The sequence below is a fragment of the Homarus americanus genome, unplaced genomic scaffold, assembly GCF_018991925.1.
Source record: "Homarus americanus isolate GMGI-L3 unplaced genomic scaffold, GMGI_Hamer_2.0 scaffold48406, whole genome shotgun sequence".
NCBI classification, from domain to species: Eukaryota; Metazoa; Arthropoda; class Malacostraca; order Decapoda; family Nephropidae; genus Homarus; species Homarus americanus.
Window position 1 is genome coordinate 5,663,720 of NW_024753828.1, and position 22,444 is coordinate 5,686,163.

The window sequence follows — 22,444 nt, forward strand, 5'->3', positions numbered from 1 at the left end:
CATGATGTTTTGGTATGTACTGTAGAGGTTGGATAACACCCTTCTCATGGCTGCCTCCCTGCAAACTCGAACCCATGACATGACTTGGAGAGACACGCCGTTACCGCTGTACTATAAAAGTATTTCATCCTATTAATGAAAGTTTAAAACTCGTTGACGTAATAATTTGATTACTGGGCTTCGAGAACTAAGGCCGTTATGCGTGTAACGAGGCTAGTAACTACATTAGTGTGTCAATAATTGAAAATTATGACAAAACTCTGGATTTAACTCCATCTAATGTACCGAAAGACCTGACTGACTGGAATATTGTTTAAATTGCTCTAATTTTGTATGATCCTTTAAAAGATAGGTCTATTGAGTTAAGATGTTACGGCAGGTATATCATGTGGTGAGTTATTATATAAGTTTAACTCAACTCAGAGATTTAAATTTCGAATCCACGCGGGTTAACCTAAGTTTTAAAAATGTTATCTAAACTGTTCAGAAATTAACTTTGTCTTTTGTTTCAGACACATAGCTTATGATAAACGTAACGCTTGTATGTGTTTAATCTAAATTAAAAAAATAAATAAATCTTTTTGTAACTATACCTTCAATGTTGTTGATATTAAAATCAATGGGTCTTAGGGGACAGCAGTTGAAATATTATTGGAACAAAAACAAATACAGTCATGGCAGACATACCGCCGAGCAGACAAGAGAAGTCCCTGGGGTTATTAACGTCTAAGTTCGTATCTCTTCTTCAGGAAGCCGAGGATGGAGTCCTGGACATTAAATCTGTGAGTAGACATAATAAAGGCGGCTGGTCAAGGTGTGTTAGAGCGGGGGTGAGACAGCTTGGTGGGCGCCGCTCACTCCTCTACCACCACCCAGTTAACACATTGCTTCTGTTAAACCTTCATCCTGGACCAGTGTGTGAGGCCCTGTATTCTCTTTTCGGCAAGGCAGAGACGTTTGATGACCTGAACGTGGGTGGTGGTTGTGTATGTAAAATTGAGTGAGATATATTCGCCATTGTTGGGCGACATTTTGCTGTAACACCATTTGTTAATGCTAGGGTCAGCTTATGTGACTATGACCGCAGCGTTATAAGTGGTAGAGCAAAAGATAATTGTGTACAAATAGTATGACATATATACACATGTTATAAACTGTAGGCACAGGATATTCTGTAGGTATGGCCTTTCTGACTAACCTAACCATATACAATACAGTCCGTCAATACAGCTGCCATGCCTAGGTCTACTACTTTCTCTGTCTGTCGCAAATTTCAATTAAAAGTGCTAATTAACATTAACTTATGTATGAGTAATTTGCGATAGAAATGAATGTCGGATCCAAACAATTCTCACTAAAAACCATTGGGAAAAAAATTTGAACGTGAAAACGAGTGAACTTGCACTTAATAATAATTTACCCAAGTTCCGTTATATCGAGGGTCCGTTAGATGTGAAGCCTCCATCAGGTGAATTACTGCTATATAGAGATGTTAGTCTATTATACTGAAGCTCCATTAGATATGAAACCGGTAATGATGCAGTTTACAGCAACCACAGAATTCTGGAAATTCACTACACTCAATCGATAGAACAATTTTTTTCTATGATAATTTTCTTATATTACACTTCCGTCACAAATTGATAATAAGGAAGTTATTGAATTTTAAAAAGAATAAAATCAGAGCACCCGTTGCCCCTACGCTGGTGCTCAAATTGTGCGTTCGTACGTTTGCGCATGTGTTGGGGGCGGCCGCCAATCAAATCGGGGATGGCTGCAGCCAATCAAATCCAATAAAAAATCTCAACTTTTGATTCAACCAATTAGCGTTCAATATTCGGTGTGGGTGGTAGGATGCGGGACATTTTTAATTAGTTGCAACATGGAGTCATGATGTGCTGGGTGCGATTTCGATTATTTTAAGTTTATTGTATTATTTAATTAAAAAAATAAGGAAACATTAGAGAACAGAGGAACCCACGACGCATTCTGGGCCCTGACTCGGAGTAAGGTAAGAAATACTCTAATGGTTATTTTTATTGTCGTGGCGGCTGACCACGTGATTCTAGGGTGCTCTGCACATGCACAAACACATAATCACATGACAAATCATTTGGATGCAACCAAAAGTTGCAGAAAAGTAACTTTATACAGTAAGACCCCTGTAGGGGGGGGGACATCAGTTCCCGCATTTTTGTTGTGACCACTGCTCCACTGTGCAATTTATTGTTTTTGTTTCTAGTGTATAATTATGGCCTCTAAAGCAAGTACAGAACAATAAAGGCAAAACAATACCACTGAGGACCACTGGGGGAAAAGGGATGGTGCTCAAACTATACCAGTTGAAAAAAAACTGAAAATAAGATACAGATTTGATGCTGGGGTCTCCGTGAACAATATCTCTTATGACATCAGCTAGATTTAAGTGCATATTAAATAATTGTAACTAAATAGAAGTCCAATCAGGAAATTAAGCTAAGTTGGGTCTGGTTAGTATTGTACTTGGATAGGTGACCGCCTGGCCCTAGGAACACAAGATGCTGCTGGCATAAGGACCCTACTGTAAATAAGCACCTGTACAGTAATTATATATGTAGTATATATAAGTGTGAATACAGTATATGTATTGTAAGCAACCCCCATCTTCCTCCACAAGATTTCTCTGCTACAATAAAAATGAGTGCTGTATAAATGTATACTACTGTATTAACTTTAATTTTGTTTTTGGAAGTAATTTTTCAGCAAAATTATGGTTGAAAGCACCCAGGTTGGGAACTTATACATAAGTCGGAATTCTAGATACGCGAAACAGACTCAAGCCCCATATAGTCCGACTTAGAGAGGTCTTAGTTTCAATTGATGGTGAAGGCCTTGTTTGTAATGTACACATTGCTGTAAAGAACTTAACAAATGACTGCTTAAATGCTTTTGATGTTTCACAGGCTGCTGATCAACTGGCCGTACGACAGAAGAGGAGAATTTATGACATTACCAATGTGTTGGAGGGCATTGGGCTAATTGAGAAGAAGAGTAAGAACTCTATTGTGTGGAAGGGTGGGGGGCCAGGCTCCAACACCCAGGAATTCACAGACCGAGCCACCATGCTAAAGGAGGAAATATCTGAACTTGACCAGCATGAGAAGATGCTTGACCAACACAGACAGGTTGGTTCACTGTCTTCAGTGTGAGATATAATTTGAGGGCCCTAAATAATATTTATCTAATCTGATTGAATTTGAAACTGAAGAATTCCATGATATGAATTTATTTTGTATTAGTATTAAATGTGGACTCCATGTAGCTAGGACTTTGACGAATATAGATGTGGAAGTAAACTTATCAAGATATCAGTTTTCACCATAACTTGCATAAGATGAAGAAAATTTATTCTAATCAACATAATATTGTATTAGCTTGCTCATAATGACTGCAGTATGTACAGTGTTAAATTTTAGTCAGTGTGATAGTTCTTTTTTTTTTTAATTATTTGGTGGTCTGGTACATCTTGATTAGATTTCGTTAAAGACACTGTAAGAGCGATAAATAGTACTGTATGACTATGATAGCCAGACCAGCTTGCAGAATTTTTGGGAAACTATTTTTTTTGTGGCTATTATTACCTAATGTCTGCAGTTGTCTGATCAGTGTTAATTGTAAGTAATTCTTAAATGAATTATTTGAGCATATCTTGTAATATTATAGTGGAGTGGTCAGGATCATTCAAATGATAAATTTTATTCAGGTGTCAAATATTGGCAAGGCACAACATTCACACCTATGTTGAATTGTATACCTGAAAGCTATATATCATCTCCCAACAGTATGTACAGCAGAGTATAAAAAACATCACTGAAGATCTAAGCAATTATAAAATGGCATATGTGAATCATGAAGACATCTGCAGTTGCTTCCAGGGCGATACATTATTAGCTATACAGGCACCCTCAGGTACCCAGTTGGAGGTTCCCATTCCTCAGGTGGTTAGTATACTATTTTTTACTTTACTTTTATTGGTATAGTCCCTGCCTTTAACCTTTTGATAAATATAAGAAAACCTAAAACAGTTTTAAGTTTATTTTTGAAGAATGATATGCCTGTCTACCGATAATCTCTACAGATGATGGTCAGTGATACAGTTATTCCAATGTTCACAGGTACATGGTGAGAAGAAGTACCAGATTCACCTGAAATCAGAGAGTGGGCCAATTTATGTACTGCTAGTCAACCAGGACCAGGATCACTCCCCACCTCTGGTGGTGCAGGTTAGTCTTACCACAAATATTGACACTGTCTACAATAAAGGTTTTGAAGGCTTACATTTGGATTTGTCATGTGCTTCTTCAAGTTTCAGAAGACTAGACACCTGGACAGGAGGGTGTACCTCCAACTCGGCCCATTCCCAAAATTGGCCAATCTTAAATAACCAACTCGGCCCACCTCTCACACTTCAAAGAAGTAGCTGACTAGAGGTTCAGGAATGAGTTTGAGATATGTTTTATGTCTCTTTTTGGTTCATTGAAATACGAAGAGTGTGAATGAGTAAATACCGAGGGTTCAATTGGTATGAAGGAGGAATTTTATGAGTTTATGTTAGTAGAACTTGATCAATGAACCGTGATTCACATTCGAACTTGTGCTTCTCCAGGTGATTTCGAATAGGGTTTGAAATTATAGCTTCCAGCAATTTGCCTACAATTGATGTTAAACTGATTGGACAGTAATTAGAGGATCTATCTCCCTTCTTGAAAATCGGTATCAAATTTGCCATCCTTCAGGATTCTGGCACTACACCCGTTTTTAGTGACATGTTAAAAAAATTTGCTAAGGGCATACTGAGCTCTTCCTTACATTCCTTTAATACTCTGGCAACTATCTCATCGGGACCTGGTGACTTATTAGGCTTTAGTTTGTCTATTTGCTTACTAACATCGTTATTAGTCACTTCTATCTCGCGTCGGTGCCTCGGGTATCATGTTTAAATTTTCGGTGGTGAAAACTGTTGAAAAATATTTGTTCAGATTATTGCTCATTTCTCCGTCGTTGACAGTTAGCTAGCCGGTATTGGTCCAATTTTGTCTCATATTTTAATTTGATACATTTGAAAGAATCCCTTGGGGCTTAACTTTGCCTCCCTTGCTACATTCAGTTCATTATTCTTCTTTGCCTTTCTTATCTCGGTTTTAACCCTACTGGCCAATACCTTATACCAATCTCGGAGGTAAACTTCACGATTTATTCTCCAACCTATAGCCTTCTTTTGGCCAATAATATTCTTTAAAAAATTATTTATCCATTTGGGGTCATTGTTGTTTGATCTGAGTTTTCTGTATTGTATGTTCTGCCTTTGTGCATTAAGTAACTCATTATTTAAATTGTTATGAGACTCATCGACCTCAGATCTTGTAATCAGGTCATCCTCAACCGTCATATTTTGTGAGGATCTCCAGGTAAAGTGGGGTCGCTTTCTGTGGGTACATTGTTGTGGAAGGAATGTCAACCTAAGATCTCTTGATCAGGTTATCCTCAACCGTCATATTTTGTGAGGGTGTTGTTGTCAGGTTTCCAGGTAGAGTGATCTTAATTGTGAGCTAAATAAAAAATTATATATATATATATATATATATATATATATATATATATATATATATATATATATATATATATATATATATATATATATATATATATATATATATATATATATATATATATATATATATATATATATATAAAGAAAAAAAGTTCACCTCTTCCACATATGTACATTAATTTATTAATAAGATAGAATGAAAAGATAAATAATAACAAATAAATTCCTCCCCCTTATAATCTATGCTGCTTTTTATCATTGTACTTTTATCATTCATGCAAAAATGTGTAAACTTTTACCTTTTAGTCTGAGTTCGTTAACCTAAGTGGTTCGAGTTGGTTATCCGAGATGGTCCGAGTTGGACTGTAACCGGACAGGAGTACCATAGATGGCAGTGAGACATGGAGCTAGTTTACAATGTGTGTCAAAGGATAAAAATAAGTGGTTTAATATGTTTGTGCTGGGTTATTGGAACCCCACGAGACTGTTGTTATTATACTGAACTGTTTGGGATTTGGAATTATGGGAAGGAGGCTGGTAGTCGAAAATTAATCTCTTCATTGCTGTTTCCCAAATATATAACAAAGGATATTAAAAGGCGTTGGACTAAGAGAGAGCCCTGCAGGTTTCTTCTTAACAAAGGTTGATTACTGTGTGGGATGTCTACTTACTGTATGAATATGAACTGCCCTCCTTTCTAGTAAGATAAATTCACACAAAGAAATTGACTAAAATGAATAAGTTGCCATCAAGCACATGAGTAAGGCTGAGTACTAAGATATACCCAGTTATGGGGACTAGCTACTTAAACTTAGAGTTTTCCATCAAGTTTGGGAAGATTACAGGTTTCTGCCGCCAGCGAATCCAAACAAAGTGTTTCATAGATATCCGTTTTTAGAGGTCTTATATAACCTGGGCAGGCCAAGGCACCATGTAAATCAATTGAAATATGGAAGGAGGAATACTCGATCTGAAAATGTGTTTTAAACCATTTTTTTTGTACAGTATACCTTGGTGTTATTTTCTTATTAAAATAATGCTATTCTTGTATTCTTATGGTAGGTTCCACCTCCATCTACCATGATGAAACAAGAACCAGAAGGAAGGGGTGTGAAGAGAGTAGCCCAATCACTTCCCGTCCAGCAACCTACATCACGTCCTCGTATAACTCCTCAGAAAGGCGTCACGGCTCACACTCCAACAGCACCAATCCCGTCACATCCAGAGGTAAGCTCCATTGACTATATATATACACACCTCAGTGAAAGGGTGGATTGACAACACTTGGGTGTATCAGTCGGAAAAGTCCCTAACTGTGCCTATTAGATGGGGATTGCAATGAAAAACATCTCTTGGTCAGTTTCTTATTGTAAATTAATATTACCTTGGATTATATGTTCAGTACTTAAATTTTGTCTCTCACAGGGTGGTGATGTTGCAGAAACTGCTACAGTATCTCGTAGAGTGCCTCGTAAGGCTTCAGCAGGAGTTAGTAGTGTAACAGAGGCTTTGGCACCCAGAAGAGCACGCAAAAGACAGGAAGCAGCAGCTGCAGCCGCAGCAGCAGCAGCAGCAGCAGCAGCGGCACAGTTGTCTTTGGCCAGTAAGTGACTATGCTTATGGATGCATTATGCAGCTTCCAAAGACAAGTCATGTAATAAAAAATTTAATGAACAGATGCCACTTGTTGCTGCTGCCAGCATTGATGTTTTTTACATTATTCATGAATATTACTCAGGTATTGCTGTACAGTAATTGCTCCCATTTGCTCAGTATTGCAGTTCTCTAACCACTAGACTTCATATCTTTTGGCCATACACATGTTTGTGTAAACTACTGTAGTTCACATCACTGTTGTCCTTCCAAGTGAGCTGAGGCCATCTACAGCATTCTACACAATATCATATTTACTAGTTTTATTAAAGAGGAGCGAGTATAAGACTGATTAGTTTCTGTAGGTAAATGAGCAAAGGAAGGTACAGCATTTTGCAGGGCTGTTATATCCTTTACTTGCTTAGGTGGTGGTGAAATGATAAACCTGATCTTAAGGAAATTTGTTTGAACCTTTAGGCATTCTTAGGGAAAGGCTTGGTAATTAGATTTATCACTATAGATTGAAAAAAAATAGTGTACTATATATTTATTTATTATTTCTCCAGGTGATGTAATGGTAAAACGTGAGCACGTTGAGGAACCGCTTCCAACCCCCATCGCCAATATCAAACAGGAGCGTCAGGAAGAAAGTCTGGCTACATCTCCCATTTTTTCCCGTACTTCAGGTATGTCCATTTGTTCTGTTGTCATCTGTACCTGAAGTTATGGTTAATGTTACAGTTAAGTATCTGTCAGCTGAAAAGTTTGGGACTGAGAGGCTTGTGTAAGATGGGTAATTACACAAGGTGGATATTACTGTGAACATGTGGCCAAGGAAAGCAATTGTGTCATCTTGATTATACGAGTACAGGTGTATTATTAGTTTCTGCAAGTAACTTACTTTATTTTTCTCTAACTCTCATTGTGTTTGGTTGTCTGTGATGAAAACTGTTCAACCGTGATTTTATGCTTTAAAAGAACATCCGACGTGGTAAATACCATGAGATTTGAATTATGTTTTTGTAATGGTAAACATGAATTTCTGTCCAGTACAGTCCAGTCATCTCGAAAAGTCTGTGTCTCCTCCGAACTGAATTGGCATCGAATCAAAATGTGAGAATGCAGTGGTAGGTGTGCTGAGGCCATGAACTACATATTCTGTACCAGTGAACAGTCTTGGTTATAATGACCCTTACCAGAGGTTTAGAAAGTGGCAGGTAGACGGAAGTTTTGAGACTATTGTGGAAGGAGAACACCGTACCAGAGAAAATGAATGATAGATAAGTCAGTTTTCCTTAATCCTGGCCACCGTGCACTGGGAAAGTCGTAAGTGCGGGTGGACGTAAGTCGAGTAGGCCGTAAGTTGGGGAGTGGCTGTATATACAATACAGGTAAAAGAAATAATTGTCCTAAGAGCAAATACGTAAAGGAAATATACATTTCTTTGTACACAAGTAAAAAGTCCCCCCCCCCCTCTTTCCCGGCCCGCAAATGTTATTCGCGGATTTGGCGATTCGCGACCATTTGAGAACCTAATCTCCGTGAATTTGGGGGGTCCCCTGTACTTAATATGTTACAAGATTGCCAGACTTGATTTGCTACTATTCTTGTGCATTAGAAATGAAGATCAGGATGTAATGGTTATTTATTTATTTGTTTTTAGATACAATGTTGTCAACTATCGGAGAAGGTTTGGTCGAAGAGCTAATAACAGCAGAAAGTGAGTACAGTACAGTACAGTATTATATATATTTCTAGTCTTGTGTGTTTACAGTTGTTGGTAACAGTATCTGGTAAAAAAAGGGTGAGATAATAGTGTATATTAGTAAATATTATTATGTGTACTATGATTTTTTCTCTCACCTGTGTGTGTATGCAAAGAAAAGGGACTTTTGCCTATAACTAATGGTTTCCTTACTCCCCCCAGTGTTTGCACCTTTACTACGACTGAGTCCACCGCCATCAGAGCGAGATTACATGTTCAATTTGGATGAGACGGAGGGCGTGTGTGACTTCTTTGATGTTCCAATGTTAAGTTCACTTAGTACAGATTTACCGTGAATTTTATGAAATTTAAAAAGGAAAAAAAAATATTCTGTAGCATTAAGTGGATAGACAAGCACTTGCAAATCTCATTGAGGGCAAATGTTAGGTCTTTTGTATGGCAGAAATGAACCACATATTGAGATGATCAAATGGTTCCTGGGGTTGACCAAAGGCTTAAAGAAGTATATTTAACAGTCCAAACAGTGTGGTATTCTATACTGAAGAGGTGTTTGCTAGTCTGGGTTCCTAGATAAGTTAGTGAGGGCAGAATAGTTGAGCATTAACTGGTCAGTAAAATATCTGTGTTGAGAATTGTTAGTTTGTCCAGTATGCACAAAGGAAACAAAAGGTATTTTGAGAATAGAGATGCATTAATATAAAAAATTAAAATGTTATATTTGTAGGAGAGAAACTGGTTAAGATTTTTTCATTTATTTATCATTTTTTATTTATTTATTTATTTATTTAATTTTTTTTAAGGGTGTATGAACAGTTTATCTTATGACCAAATTATCCTATGTGGGTCTACCAACGTTTTTTTCTTCACATGGCATGGATTAAAGGTCTTTCATAAGTGGTCCCTCGGTTAACGAACACAATTCGTTCCAGAAAGTCGTTTGTTAACCAAAAATTTTGTTAACTGAATCCATTGTTTCAATGGGATATTGGGTAATTGGTTCCAGCTCACTGAAAAGTACATACGAAATAAAAAAAAAATGCAGTAAAGTACACTTACTTTGAGGTGTGTATGTAGAAGGCTCCTGGTTGATGATGATGATGGGAATTAGAAGTGGGGTGGAGGAGAAGGGAGAAGAGAAGGAAGTGGGGATGGAGGAGAAATCACCTTTAAGTGGAACCATCCTTGATGCCGTCATTTCACCAATAAAATTTTAAGTTCACTAGGTGTAATTCAAGATTATTTTCTTTAAATCAACACTGCACTGTGCTATATATTATCAATATGTTAACTAAATTTCAGAATGACCATTAATTTCAATGAAAAATGCAAAAACATTCAAGACACCAACAAAATAGATGTTCACTCCACTGTTTTCGAAGCCAAACTGACGCCTTGTGGCTGAGTCAAGCTGCTGATGGGCGCACAAAGAACTAGTTCCCTGTACTGCATATATTATCAATATGTTAAATAAGTGTTAAAATGACTAATAATTTTAATAAAAAAAATGCAAAAATATTAAAGAGCACAACTTTATTGATATTTACTCCACTGGAAACAAATGAAAACATAGAACAGATTACTGAATTGGCAGACTAGCCCATCAGCTGATGCTCACAATAAAACGTGATGTTCGTAAGGATTTCGTTAATCAAATTTTTTTTCATTAACTGAATTGAAGATTCTTATGGAAGGTAATTCGTTAACCGAACCGTTCGTTAAGCGAGGGACCACTGTATATACTGTATATGTCTGATGTATTGTAGGTTATTGATTATGATCATGAGTGTCAGATGGAAAAGTGTTAGCTCTGTCTGGAGCATGAGATCCCACCCACAATTTTAAGATTTCCTTAAGTTGATGTGTGCGTGTGAAAGCTTATGATAATGTAGACGTTCTGCAGTTGGGTTTAAATATCGAAGTGAGAATGTTTAGGAGTGTAAGAATCCATATCTTGTTGATGATTGTTATTATGATATATATTTTTGTGATTCAGTAAAGCCATGTATCAGCTATAGACCGAGTCATGGTCAGGGATTTTCTGATAATCTTAAAAATCAGAGTTAGATTGTACAACCTATTTTTTTGCTTAAGCTGTAGACGTCCTCACCTAGTCATTACTACGGATTGTTTGCCTCTCTTCTGTTTTAATTTATTATAGTATGTGTCTCTGTGATGGTAATTCTTTTCATTAAGTTGTAATAAATTTTAGGCTGTTTGTTAGAATTTCAGGATATTGACAAAAATGATTCTTTAAGATTCATGAGTTCATAACTAATTTTGTGGTAAAAGAATATCTTAGAATTTGTGCAGCTGAAGTTACTGACATTATAGTGAAGGTTAAATGATTAATTTTGCGTTCAATTTAATGATTGCTGAATTTTTTGTTCTCGGTAGCAAATATTTAGCATAAAGCAGGATGATTGGTTGACCTGTTATGTTTACTGTTACGTAAACAGTAGATGAAGAGTCTGGTGATTGACTTTTTATTAAGTCAGAAGTAACTGTGATGATTAAGTTATGCTAAATATCTTGTTCATATTTATTTAAGGACTATAGGTGTATTGTGGTTCAATTAAGAAATAGCATCACTCATTTTTATTGCCTTTACCAAAGCGAGGTTTGCCACTCACAAGGAAACGTTTCATATCAGACTATACGTGGTATATGACTTTTGTGTCAGAATATGCTCAACGTGTAAACTTGGACTAGGAACCTTTCAGGATATTGCCAAGACCAAAGACTGCTATTTAATTGACAATTAGGATGGGCTTAACTGTGTGAACACAGTTCATAAAAATAGAGATCTTGCCACCTTGTAAGCATTTCTGGGTAATTGGTGTCAAGCTCTTGTTACCTTGTAATTAATGCTGGTTTCTAGATGTCAAAAATTTGCCATCTTATAAACATTGCCAATTACAAGGTGTCAAGAGCTTGCCACCTTGTGAACATTGCTAATTGCATGGTCTTAAGTTTTTGCCACCCTGTGCACATTATGAGGTACAAGGTGTCAAATTTTGTCACCTTGTAAACCTTGCCAGTTACAAGGTGTCATTACAAGTAGTACAAAGTCCGGCTGCAGTATTATTGTGAGTTCACCGCTACTGGCACCACTGGCACGAAGACATTGATAATGAGTTTTTTTTTATTGATTTGAAATATCGATATTTTAAGTAACTTCTGAATAAGCTCTATGAAAGATCATTGGCCAGCAAGCCAAGTAGAGTTGGGCCCATTATCAATCTGGAGCTACACATCTGTAAACATAGGTTGACTTGCTTGGTTGTTTGTGACTAGCTTGTGCTACATGCACTTCGTATATATTTCCTGACCAGTGTCGCCCAACGTCGCAGTTTGGTCTTATATCTAAGCCGGCAACTTTTATTTTAGTAGACCAAAGAGTCTGAGGAGAGTTTTCAGCGGTGAAAAAATATTTATTACGATTGTCAGATCCTTAATAAGAAATTCTTTTTAGTTTATAATTTTAAAAGTTTTTGTAAATTAATACCCGGTCTGGAATATTGCCGTTTCTGATGGGAGGTACGACTGCTCATTTTTTTATTATTATTCTTATTATTATTTAATTTTTTTTTTTTTTTTGTAGTTAAAATCCTCAAGCTAACATGGCCACCTTCAAGAACTTAACAAGTTACAGAAATCATTCCTTTTGGTGGTTAGTTTGGTCAGGGTTTTTTCTTATTCCCTTAATTTTTCTCTTGTGTTTTTAATTTAAATTTAGTTGATGTGAAAAGTTTATTAGTTCATACCATGTATGGAGTTGATGGGATATATTTATATGCATCACCCTAGTTCATTGTTGTAATGTGTGTGTATTGAATCACATTGCCAGAAAAGGAGTTGATGTGTTTGATATCACATTCCAGGGTCTATAGCTAAATTAGCTACAGAGGGTCCATGATTGTTACAGATGTGTTGTGTAATAAGGGTCCATACTACTGCATATTGTGTCATACCTAAAGAGGAAGGCCCTTAATCTCATGTTTTTGTCCTATCTTATGAGATTTTTTAATGCTTAAAAAGTGGAAAAATGTTTTATGCTAAGCAGTTGTTCATTTACACTTGTTTAATAAAGGAAGCACATTTAGGAAAAATTTTCAAGAACAAATGTTTATACAAATAGTACTGAAGAGTTGGTGGAATTCAGGTGTATATTCCCCTGATGTGAGTGATGAGGTGTTGTAAACCTCCTCTCAGTGAACTGTTGTTGGTACCGTCCATTTTATGGTCACTTGCTGAAAATCTACAAGTACGGTAAAGTCTCCCCTAACTGGAAGAATTTGTTTGTTGCAAGTTTGGTTACAGGGAAATTTCGGTTACTCAAATGTTACCTTATCCAAACAAAAGTATCATTATACTGTTCATGATATTTTTCAATAACTCATGCAATTTTCCAGATTATAATTACACAACCAACAAAACTTCTCCCATATCATTGGAAAATATTGGTGAAAGATTTATAAAAAAAATAATAATGAAGCACACTCCATGAATACCACTTGTTCTGTACTTTAATGTTCACAGCAGTACATTTAAACCTAATCCATACAGTAAAATTATACCAAACTAATGGAATTTAGATACATAACAGTAAAGGGTATTGTTTTCTATTAAAGGGTGTAGAATTATAAGTGTCCTATTGTAGGCACAGTCTCTGCAACAATTACTTTGTCGAAGTTAGCAGTACTCAGTCTGGTTCTACATAAATTTTCTTTTACTGGCTGTCCTGGCTTAGCCTTTTAGGATTGTTGCTACAACATTTTTCAACCATATTGTATATCATGATGGTCACTTCCCATATTATTTTCCTTTATTAGTATGTTCATGAACTCTACATTTTTAAAAATCATTTCAGTGTCAACATGGGTGTTACTTAGGCATAGATCATTTGTTACTTAATGCACAGAATAAAAAAAATTCAAGGGGGAAATCTGAGTGCCACTAAACATTTAAATCAAAAGAGCAGACAAGGGGACTGTAAAGGTCAAATGGGGAGAGTAAAAGAGGGTGCTGGCCAGTGAAGGAGAGAAGGGAACCACACTATGAAAGGTTGTGACAGCCAATCTGTGCTGTAACCCACCTGCCAAAATCAAAGCACAATGTGTATTAGCATGTTTACAGATTACACTGAACTGGATTATTTCATGAGTAACTGAAATGAGGGAAACCTCAGAAATAACGGAGAGCTTCCAAATCCATTTTTTGGATGTTTTTGCATAAGGGAGACTTTGCTGTCTTGTGTACAGTATTTAGTATATGGTGTACAGGAAATGTATATTTTCCTGTGTTTAATACACTCAAGATACAATATCCTGTGGTTGCCTAAACCTTGGGACAAACCCACAGAATATAATTTATCTACACTTTGGTTTCAGAGTTAATAAAGTGTATATGAAATAGTTTCATAAGAGAAGTGTAACTAATGCTGTTGAAAGTTGTCCCTTGATATATTACATGAAACATTGTACAGAATCTTGTTTGTATGTTAGAAAGATAGTTATTACAGTTTAGTTTGGGAAGCATCAGTGGATATTTTCCTTTAAGTGAAATGGATGGCTGCAAGCAGAATGGTTCACAATAAAGCTTAATTATTCAATAAAACTCCTGAATAACTGTAGAAGCTTCCTGCTCCACCACTTGTGTGGCCAATATTTCCCAGTTTTCTACAGCACTGAAGAAATCATTTAATTTAGCACGGAGGGAAAAACAGTAACATTTCAGGTTTTAGTACAGTAGTACTCCTGCATGGTTTTCTTATAAATCAAAGGTACAAAGTATTATTACGTTATTTTCTCTAAGGTGTATTTAACGGTAACTTATGACAAGCCTGCAAATTCTCGATAATATTCTGTAATTAACCCCCTCCATTCTCCCCTCTCCGCCCCACAAAGGAAAATTAAGCAAACGTGTTTTAATTTTTTCCTGCTTTTTTTCCCGCTATTGAATTTGCCTCATTTTTCTTGTCATATTGTAAATGGTATTATGACTTCAGTTTCAATAAGTGAGCTCCTGTAGTATAATATTTATACTGTACAGTATTCATGTTTTCATGTAACATTTCCATTTTGTGTCACAACAGTCTTGATACTGTTATTTATTTACAAAGATGTACAGTATTGGAGAAACCATTTGTGATGTGATCTGGTTTATTCAACAATTGTATTAAATGGCAGTTGAATTTTCAAAATTTACTTGCTGTGCACTGTTATCTCTGCTCCGTATGGTGTACCAGCAGCCACCAGCCAAAAGATTCCTTACGGTTGCATTCCAACCCCTCTTGTATTAAACACCAAGCTGTAACATTCAAATTACAGTAGTATATATTTGGTGAGATAATTAAAGTTCAGAATTTCAGATTGAAATAACGTTGCAAGGGCTTTAACCCTTTGGTTACCATAAGACTATATTGGTGTGGCCAAGCCTCAAGCCATCTTGTCTAGTTCCTTTTTATTGTTCACGTTGTTCCTTCCAAATGAAAGTAAATAACCCGGAGGAACCGTGTACTGTATTGTCTGAATCTTCATGAACTAGAGGTATTATCTTTCAAAGATAATAGAAATATCAGTAGAGCGTACCCTCATTTGGTGTACAGTATTTCTTACCTGATATTAGTCCACTAGACTGATGGATTATCTTCAGTTTCCAAAAATAACTTTTTTTCAGTTTTATAGGACAGGATTTGTCTGAGTCAGGAAGTTTGTAATATCAGGATCACTGTTTAGTGCTCATTTAAATTTTTTTACCAGAAACAATGTGGCTAGTAATGCTTTTTTTCTCATGATTAATTTAAAGAGCAATTAATAAAGCTTTCCTAGGTCCTTCCTTTCTCAAACATGATTTTGACCCAAGAGTGTTGCACCTTCTGGTATATGGTTGTGATGATTTGCTTTCAGATTGCTTAATTTAGTCATGAACAGTCAAAGCATTGTCTTGCTGTCAAGAATGTATATGAAATATTTTACTCATTAATGCCTTGTATGTATTTCTATCAAACTTACCAGAATATCCAGTTATATGAGGTGGAAGAGGTGCACTAAACCTCCCAAGAAACTAAATTTATCATCTGTCCAAGTCCAGAGAAAGCATATGTACAGTTCTTGGTATATTAAGACTTGAGCATTGCCCAGCTGCACCATGAATTGTCTTTTGCTATTCATGTTCATTAGTAATATATTTTCATTCATTCTTCCACATTTGGACACAATTTTTCTTGCCGGTGCACTGCCTCTAGTCATTCCTCTGGTGCACGCCACTGACTCAATCCTTGACCATAAAAGCACAGTAATTGACTTGCCTCATCTTTGTGAAGTTTACTGCCCTCTCCTACAGTATTTGCTTTCCTCAGCTTTTTATTGATTATGCTCTATGTGCCCTTGCAACATCGGTCGATAATGATAATTTTCAATTCATATGAAAGAATTTTTGTGCCAACCAAGTGTAGGTATCTGTGTCCACACCGTAGTTAAATTTTACACCAGAAGGAGAAATTTTGCAATTAGTGTTTCCTATGTTTTGATCATATGTCTGTTAATTATCCAAGGTCTTATTGGGACACTGGATGATTCTAATACTCGCCTTCAGCTCTGTCTAAGTTATGGTACCAGTCCTACCTATCTTGAGTAAGAAATGCAAACTCTGGTCTATGGTGTACCCAAATACCATTGAAGGCATTTCCTTGTGTAAAAGCATTCTCTCCCATGGGCTACATTTATTCTGCTGCTCATATTGTGGGAGTGTATATGTTATGAAATCCCATACTGATCATCACAAACTTCACATTTCATATCTTCATGCTCTATTGGATTCTCCCTGCCTAATGGCTGCTCTGTAAAGCTTACTGTACATACTATTAACCAAAGGAAAGTAGGGAATTAACCAGTCAGTGGATATAGTACAGTATATGAAAATTTGGGGATTATTTAAGCAATTTATAATAAATAACAGTCTTACAGTAACAGATGTATCTTGTATTCACAGAACAATGGAGACATCTGTATGTAGTACAGTATACAGTACATTGAAAATTCTTTCACAGGAACTTCTGACATGAACTTGTACTAAAAAATTTAAGAGCATCTCTTATGGATTAATGCTCGAGAAGGTTGGGTGTGATTGTAAAGGTAATTAAAGGCTGTAGTGGGCTCAGGTGGTGGAGGTTAGGGTATGGTTTTCAGTTGTGGTGAAGATGACACATGTCTGTTGCCAACAGCAACTGCTCATCCACACCACCAGTCTGCCAGCTAACTTCAAGCCAGTCTTGTAAACTGTAAATAATGTGTTGCTCTCATTTATTTCCCTTTGTACAAAAACAATAAAATTCTCTCAATTTCATGGACTTTATTACAATAAACTGTTACTGTTATATATATGCTTTCATAGTGAAAAGTTATTGTAACCAAGAGTGTTTGTTTATAAGTTGGTCCATAATATAGTGCACAATATTAAAATTACATTGTATGTACTTAGCTCATGCTGTTATACTGAAGAGTTCTTTGGAAGTTTTTTGAAAATTACCTTGTGTATGTGTGCCCACTTGACTACCAACTACAGGGAGGTCCATTTCACTCATTGTGACTCGTATCAATTTAACTTTTCATTTCCACTATGCTTAATGCGTATCTATCCCACATATCCATCTGATACAGTACTCCTATTGCATCTAGTATGTGGATGGCCTTCTCCCTCACCTCATCTTCCCACTCCTGCATCAAGACCTTACTCTTCACCACCCATTCTAACATATAGCCTCTTCTGTTTACCTTTTCCACCCTTGAATACTGTACTTCTAACTCCCATGAAATGGGGAGGTGTAAATAATAAACCCTCCTATCAGTTCCACCCTTTCTCACACCAGCCCCATTTAATTTATCCCATTCCCCATATTCAGAGGCAAGGGAGAAGGAAAAATGAGAGTCCCCAATTTACAAACACCTGCACTTACTAACAGGTCCCAATGCAGTACTGTACTGTATAGTACAGTACTATGTTCATCACAAAAATCTGTAACTAATATTCCATATTTCAACAGTTTATAATGTTTGATATCACTTAATTTACATAATTTGTTATGTATGGGATATTGTTATTACTGTATTGCTGTTTTTTTATGGGCAGGTATGTGTTTTAACCTAACTTATAGAAATAACTTCTGACTTACCAACAGGGTCCTGGAACATAACCCGTTCATAACTCGGGGACTGCCTGTGTGTATACTGTATACCTGTATTAAATTTACAGTATAATAAACATTTATTGGTATCAGAAGAAACAAAATGAAGAATACCACAACAAAAAATTTTGTGATACTAATGTACAATGAGCAGGACCACTAAACTTATTACAGTAGTTCATGTAATAAAACTACAGTATGTGGGTTCTTGGCCGCTCCTGTACTAAAGAATACTGTATCACTTTTGGCCTAATTTATTGTCTCTGAAAAATTAAATTTAATGTATTTACCTGAAATTTTAATTTTCTGCTTATTTATTGATTTTTTATTGGGTTTCAAGTAAAGTGTTTAGTACATAAACTATGGTATTGAATTTTTTTATTTTGTTTTCATTGGCTTAATATGAAGGCGACTCTTGGCCAAAATTCAAAGAACTTTTTTATTGTTTTCAAACATTCAAATCAAATTACTCCAAATCTTTTGATTCTGTCTAGTGAGAACAAATATTAAAGGTTTAAAATTTTTGAGCTTGTGAAAATAAAAGAAACTAAAAACATGCCTCTTCATGCTGCTTTTGTCCATGAATTATCGAGACAAACTAGGTTTTACATGATACATTTCCAGATGATACACACCAGACAAACCCAATCTAACCAAATACAGTACAGTAACCTCTCTGGATTGTACTTGAGGGTTGGCGACCATAGTCCTCTGCCTTTTTTATATATATATACAGTGTGTATATATATATATATATATATATATATATATATATATATATATATATATATATATATATATATATATATATATATATATTCACCCATTGCAGTCTCTGCTTTCCCATGCCCTTCTTCCCTCAACCTTGCCCATTAATATTTCTGTTATCCCTTCATCCCTAATTAATATGACCAAAGTACTGTACAGGGAATCTCATCTGTATTTTTAAATATTTATCTTGGAGTTTTTGGAATCAGATGACCCTTGACCAATTCACCTCCCTGAAAATAACTCGTTCAATATACTGTACTGGACACCATTTTAATGGGTGCAGTCAAGGATTCTTAGTGCAGAATAAGGTTTTATAGTCTATCATACACAGAGCTGGCTGCATGAATATTCTTGATACAGTATATATTCCAAAACACTGTTAATTTGAGAACCTTAGCCAAGCTATATTTAAAAGTTTCTAACGTTACATTTATATAACCAAATACATTTGTCTTCAAGAGGTATTAATTGTAGCCCATTTGTACAGTATTTGGTCTGTTTTGTCAATGCATCAAAGATGCAAAATTTTATTGATAAAATCCCTAGAAAATCTTTGGAATTCCAACTTTCAAATAAATGTAAATACACATAACAAGAAATCTAGGAATTAACTGCAGCCTGTCTTTAAATAATTTGTTTGCTTAAATGTTTCAAAATGTTTAGGTCATAAGCCCACAGACAAAACAAAATTTTCATCTGCATCTATAAAACAACCACAGTTACAACACTTGAAAGCAAGGCTGCAATCAGGGAGAAAAGAACATGCAATTCACCCAACATGCCGTATAATTTTCAAATCATCTACAGAGTTACAGTTTCACTTTCTATCCCCCCAATATCCGCCTCCACTCGGCAGCCCCACCACCGCATTCTCAAAGATGTGTACAGGTATACTGTACATAAATTTTCCCTGGACTAGTAATGTGAGAATGTACTTGGCTGTCTCGCCAGTGACGAGACAAAAGTTGGATTCTCAGATTATCGTATTGAATTCCTTATAACTGGAGGTGCAGCTCTTTAGCTTACAGTACTTATGTTATGACAAAAATGGAATATCAGATATTGTATAGTTTAATTCTCCCCTGATTGGTAATGTGAGAATGTACATCTCGCACGCCATGGCACAGATGCATGGGTTTTCAAAGGTTAATTGAATCATAGGTTAAATTTCCTATTACTGGAGAATGGGATATAACTGACTCACTCGCAGTAAACAAAGATGAATTGTCAAAGGTTCGCATGTCATGGTTCTCAAAACTGGCAATGAGTCGTGAGAACATATACAGGTAGATGTATTCCCTCAGGTTAGTACGTTAAAATTTTCTTCCCAAATTGGTACTGAAAGAACGTTTCTCACTGGTTTATTTCTGATGTACACAAAGAAGAATTCGGAAAGTTTCATACATTAATTTAACATGAACTAGAAATTATTATTATAATTATTCGTCCCCCCAGGCCCCGATGTGGGTTAGTGACCTGTGCCCGGGTGGGCGAATCCCCGTAAAAAAAAAAAAAAAAAAACATGGGTTCACAAAGATTCAAGTATTTGATAAATTTAGATGTGAAGGGAACTGATCACACAAACACACTTATGTACAATATATTTAGTCCTGACTAGGGAGACCAAAGAATGTATCATGACACACAAGTACAGTATTGTACATATAGTATATGTACCCAGCTTTGCCCATCACTTCCCCCAGTTAGCAAGGTATGTACACTACAACCACCCAAGCAACATCTGTTAACCTCACTCAACCTTACATAATTTTCTTAATCTTTAACCTTAGTTCATGTTCATCCTAACCTTAACCTGAAGTTGAAGTGGTCTATTCTCACTCTATATAACTTAAACTAACTTCAACTTGACCTAACCTCACAACATACCAAAGCAGTTTAAATCTGAGCATGTTTAGATTAAAATAATTCACTTACATAACCAAACCTAAACATCACATAGCATATACAGTACTTTAGCTTTTATGTAAACTTGAACTGATTTTACTTAACATAATATAACCTACTGTAACTTAATTTAAACCTAAATTAGCCTATCCTCAACGGTTAGTTAAACAAATTATAATTTTTTATTTTCATATTATAATTATAACATTGTAGCGCATTATACACCTAATGACCATCATGTTTTATAACAATCGTTGTCATCTGCTTTTATGTCTTCACCCAGGCAAAATGTTCACGGTGTTCCACCGTACATGGAAGATTTTGCTAAAGCTGGTGTAATTTGGGGTGGACAGGCCACACAAGGGAACAGCAACAATGAAATTTAAAAGGGACTGAACCAGAGCTTAATTCATCAAAATTCAAGTAATAACTATGAAATTCTGGGCTCTATAGTGAAGCAGCCATTATAACACAATTTTTAACCTTTAAATGAGACAGAAAATGCAAGGTAAAGGGGAAAATAAGAGAGAAAGTAGAAGTTGAGAGTAGCAGGCGATGATAGCACCATGAGTAAACTTCCCTACCACTCCCCGAATTGTATAGCCATGACGTCATCTTGTTGATTTCTGTTCGCCATGCGTAACCAAATTTGTTCATTATTATTATTATTTTCATTTTATTTTATTTTTTAGTAAAGAAACTTTAAACGGTGTTTAAACGAGTGAACGAAATCTAAAAAGTCAATAAGTATTTAAAAGACCAAACATTTTAGTCTTAAAATCTTCCCATATAGTATTTTGTATCTGCAATGAGAAAACTGAATGATATTGAAAAGAATGAAAGGCACGAAAAAACATTGTTTAAAACGGTTTTATAATGATTATTATTGCTTTTGCTTGTCCGATTTCATTACTGTATTCTATTATTTTTATGACTTTGGTAACCGATTGAACGCTCAGTGGCTTTAGTCTTCTTGTTGACATGTGTTGCGGAGGGTTACCCAAGCCTTGCTGACCCATGCGTGTATTGACAAGGTCGGAATGGATGAGGATTACGCCAGGCGCTGGTTATCGTTCGTGATGAAATTGAGCCTAATGGATGAGGGTTACGCCAAACGCTGGTGATCGCTCGCGGTATTGTCTTGAACCAGGTTGGCAAGGTGTAGGAGAAAGCGGCCAGATCAGGTGGGTAGACCCAGTTAATGGTATTCCACCTTTTTGTTGAGTTTTAGAAATAGAAAGTTTGTTAGGTATTTTGTGTATTATGTGAGTGTGTGTGTGAGTGAACAGGAACAGTAGTTTTCACAGCCAATATAACTTTAAAATCGGCAGCACGGTCCAAAACAAGTACAAAATAGCAACATATCTTATAATTTCCACATATACATACAGCCTCTCCCATACTATCTAAAAACCCTTGAAACCTATCCCAGATTATCCAGGAACCTTTGAAGCCAATCCTAAACTATTCAGGAGCCAATGAAACCTATCCTAGACTATCCAGGAAATAAGGCTACGTTATAAGATAGTGAAGAGGTGGGCGAGGCAGGTTTAAAGGGACAGGAGGGATGCAAAGGGGTAGTAAACCGTAATTATATCATAAGGTCATCCCGGGTAGTGGGGTTACCTCCTGGGAGAGACAATTTACCCCCGCCCCATAGGAAAACTATCCCTTA

The 22,444-nt window shown here is 36.1% G+C and overlaps 1 protein-coding gene across 1 annotated transcript; it reads left to right on the forward strand.

Moving 5' to 3' along the window:
• The first annotated feature begins 667 nt into the window (after nucleotides 1-667).
• LOC121855567 (transcription factor E2F5-like) lies at nucleotides 668-9,921 on the forward strand. The gene is made up of 9 exons (XM_042350567.1): nucleotides 668-782; nucleotides 2,943-3,164; nucleotides 3,822-3,980; nucleotides 4,155-4,262; nucleotides 6,653-6,817; nucleotides 7,016-7,193; nucleotides 7,750-7,869; nucleotides 8,847-8,903; nucleotides 9,111-9,921. Exons 1-9 carry the CDS (start codon nucleotides 675-677, stop codon nucleotides 9,242-9,244), a joined length of 1,251 nt encoding a protein of 416 aa, XP_042206501.1. The 5' UTR covers nucleotides 668-674; the 3' UTR covers nucleotides 9,245-9,921.
• Nucleotides 9,922-22,444: the final 12,523 nt, after the last annotated feature.

What these genes read in the sequence shown, in the direction of transcription:
- LOC121855567 (XM_042350567.1), top strand. Translation starts at nt 675, where the DNA reads ATGGCAGACATACCGCCGAGCAGACAAGAGAAGTCCCTGGGGTTATTA. An exon ending in CCCCACCTCTGGTGGTGCAG is followed by an intron (nt 4,263 to 6,652) that starts GTTAGTCTTACC and finishes TTCTTATGGTAG; the next exon opens with GTTCCACCTCCATCTACCAT. An exon ending in GGCACAGTTGTCTTTGGCCA is followed by an intron (nt 7,194 to 7,749) that starts GTAAGTGACTAT and finishes TTATTTCTCCAG; the next exon opens with GTGATGTAATGGTAAAACGT.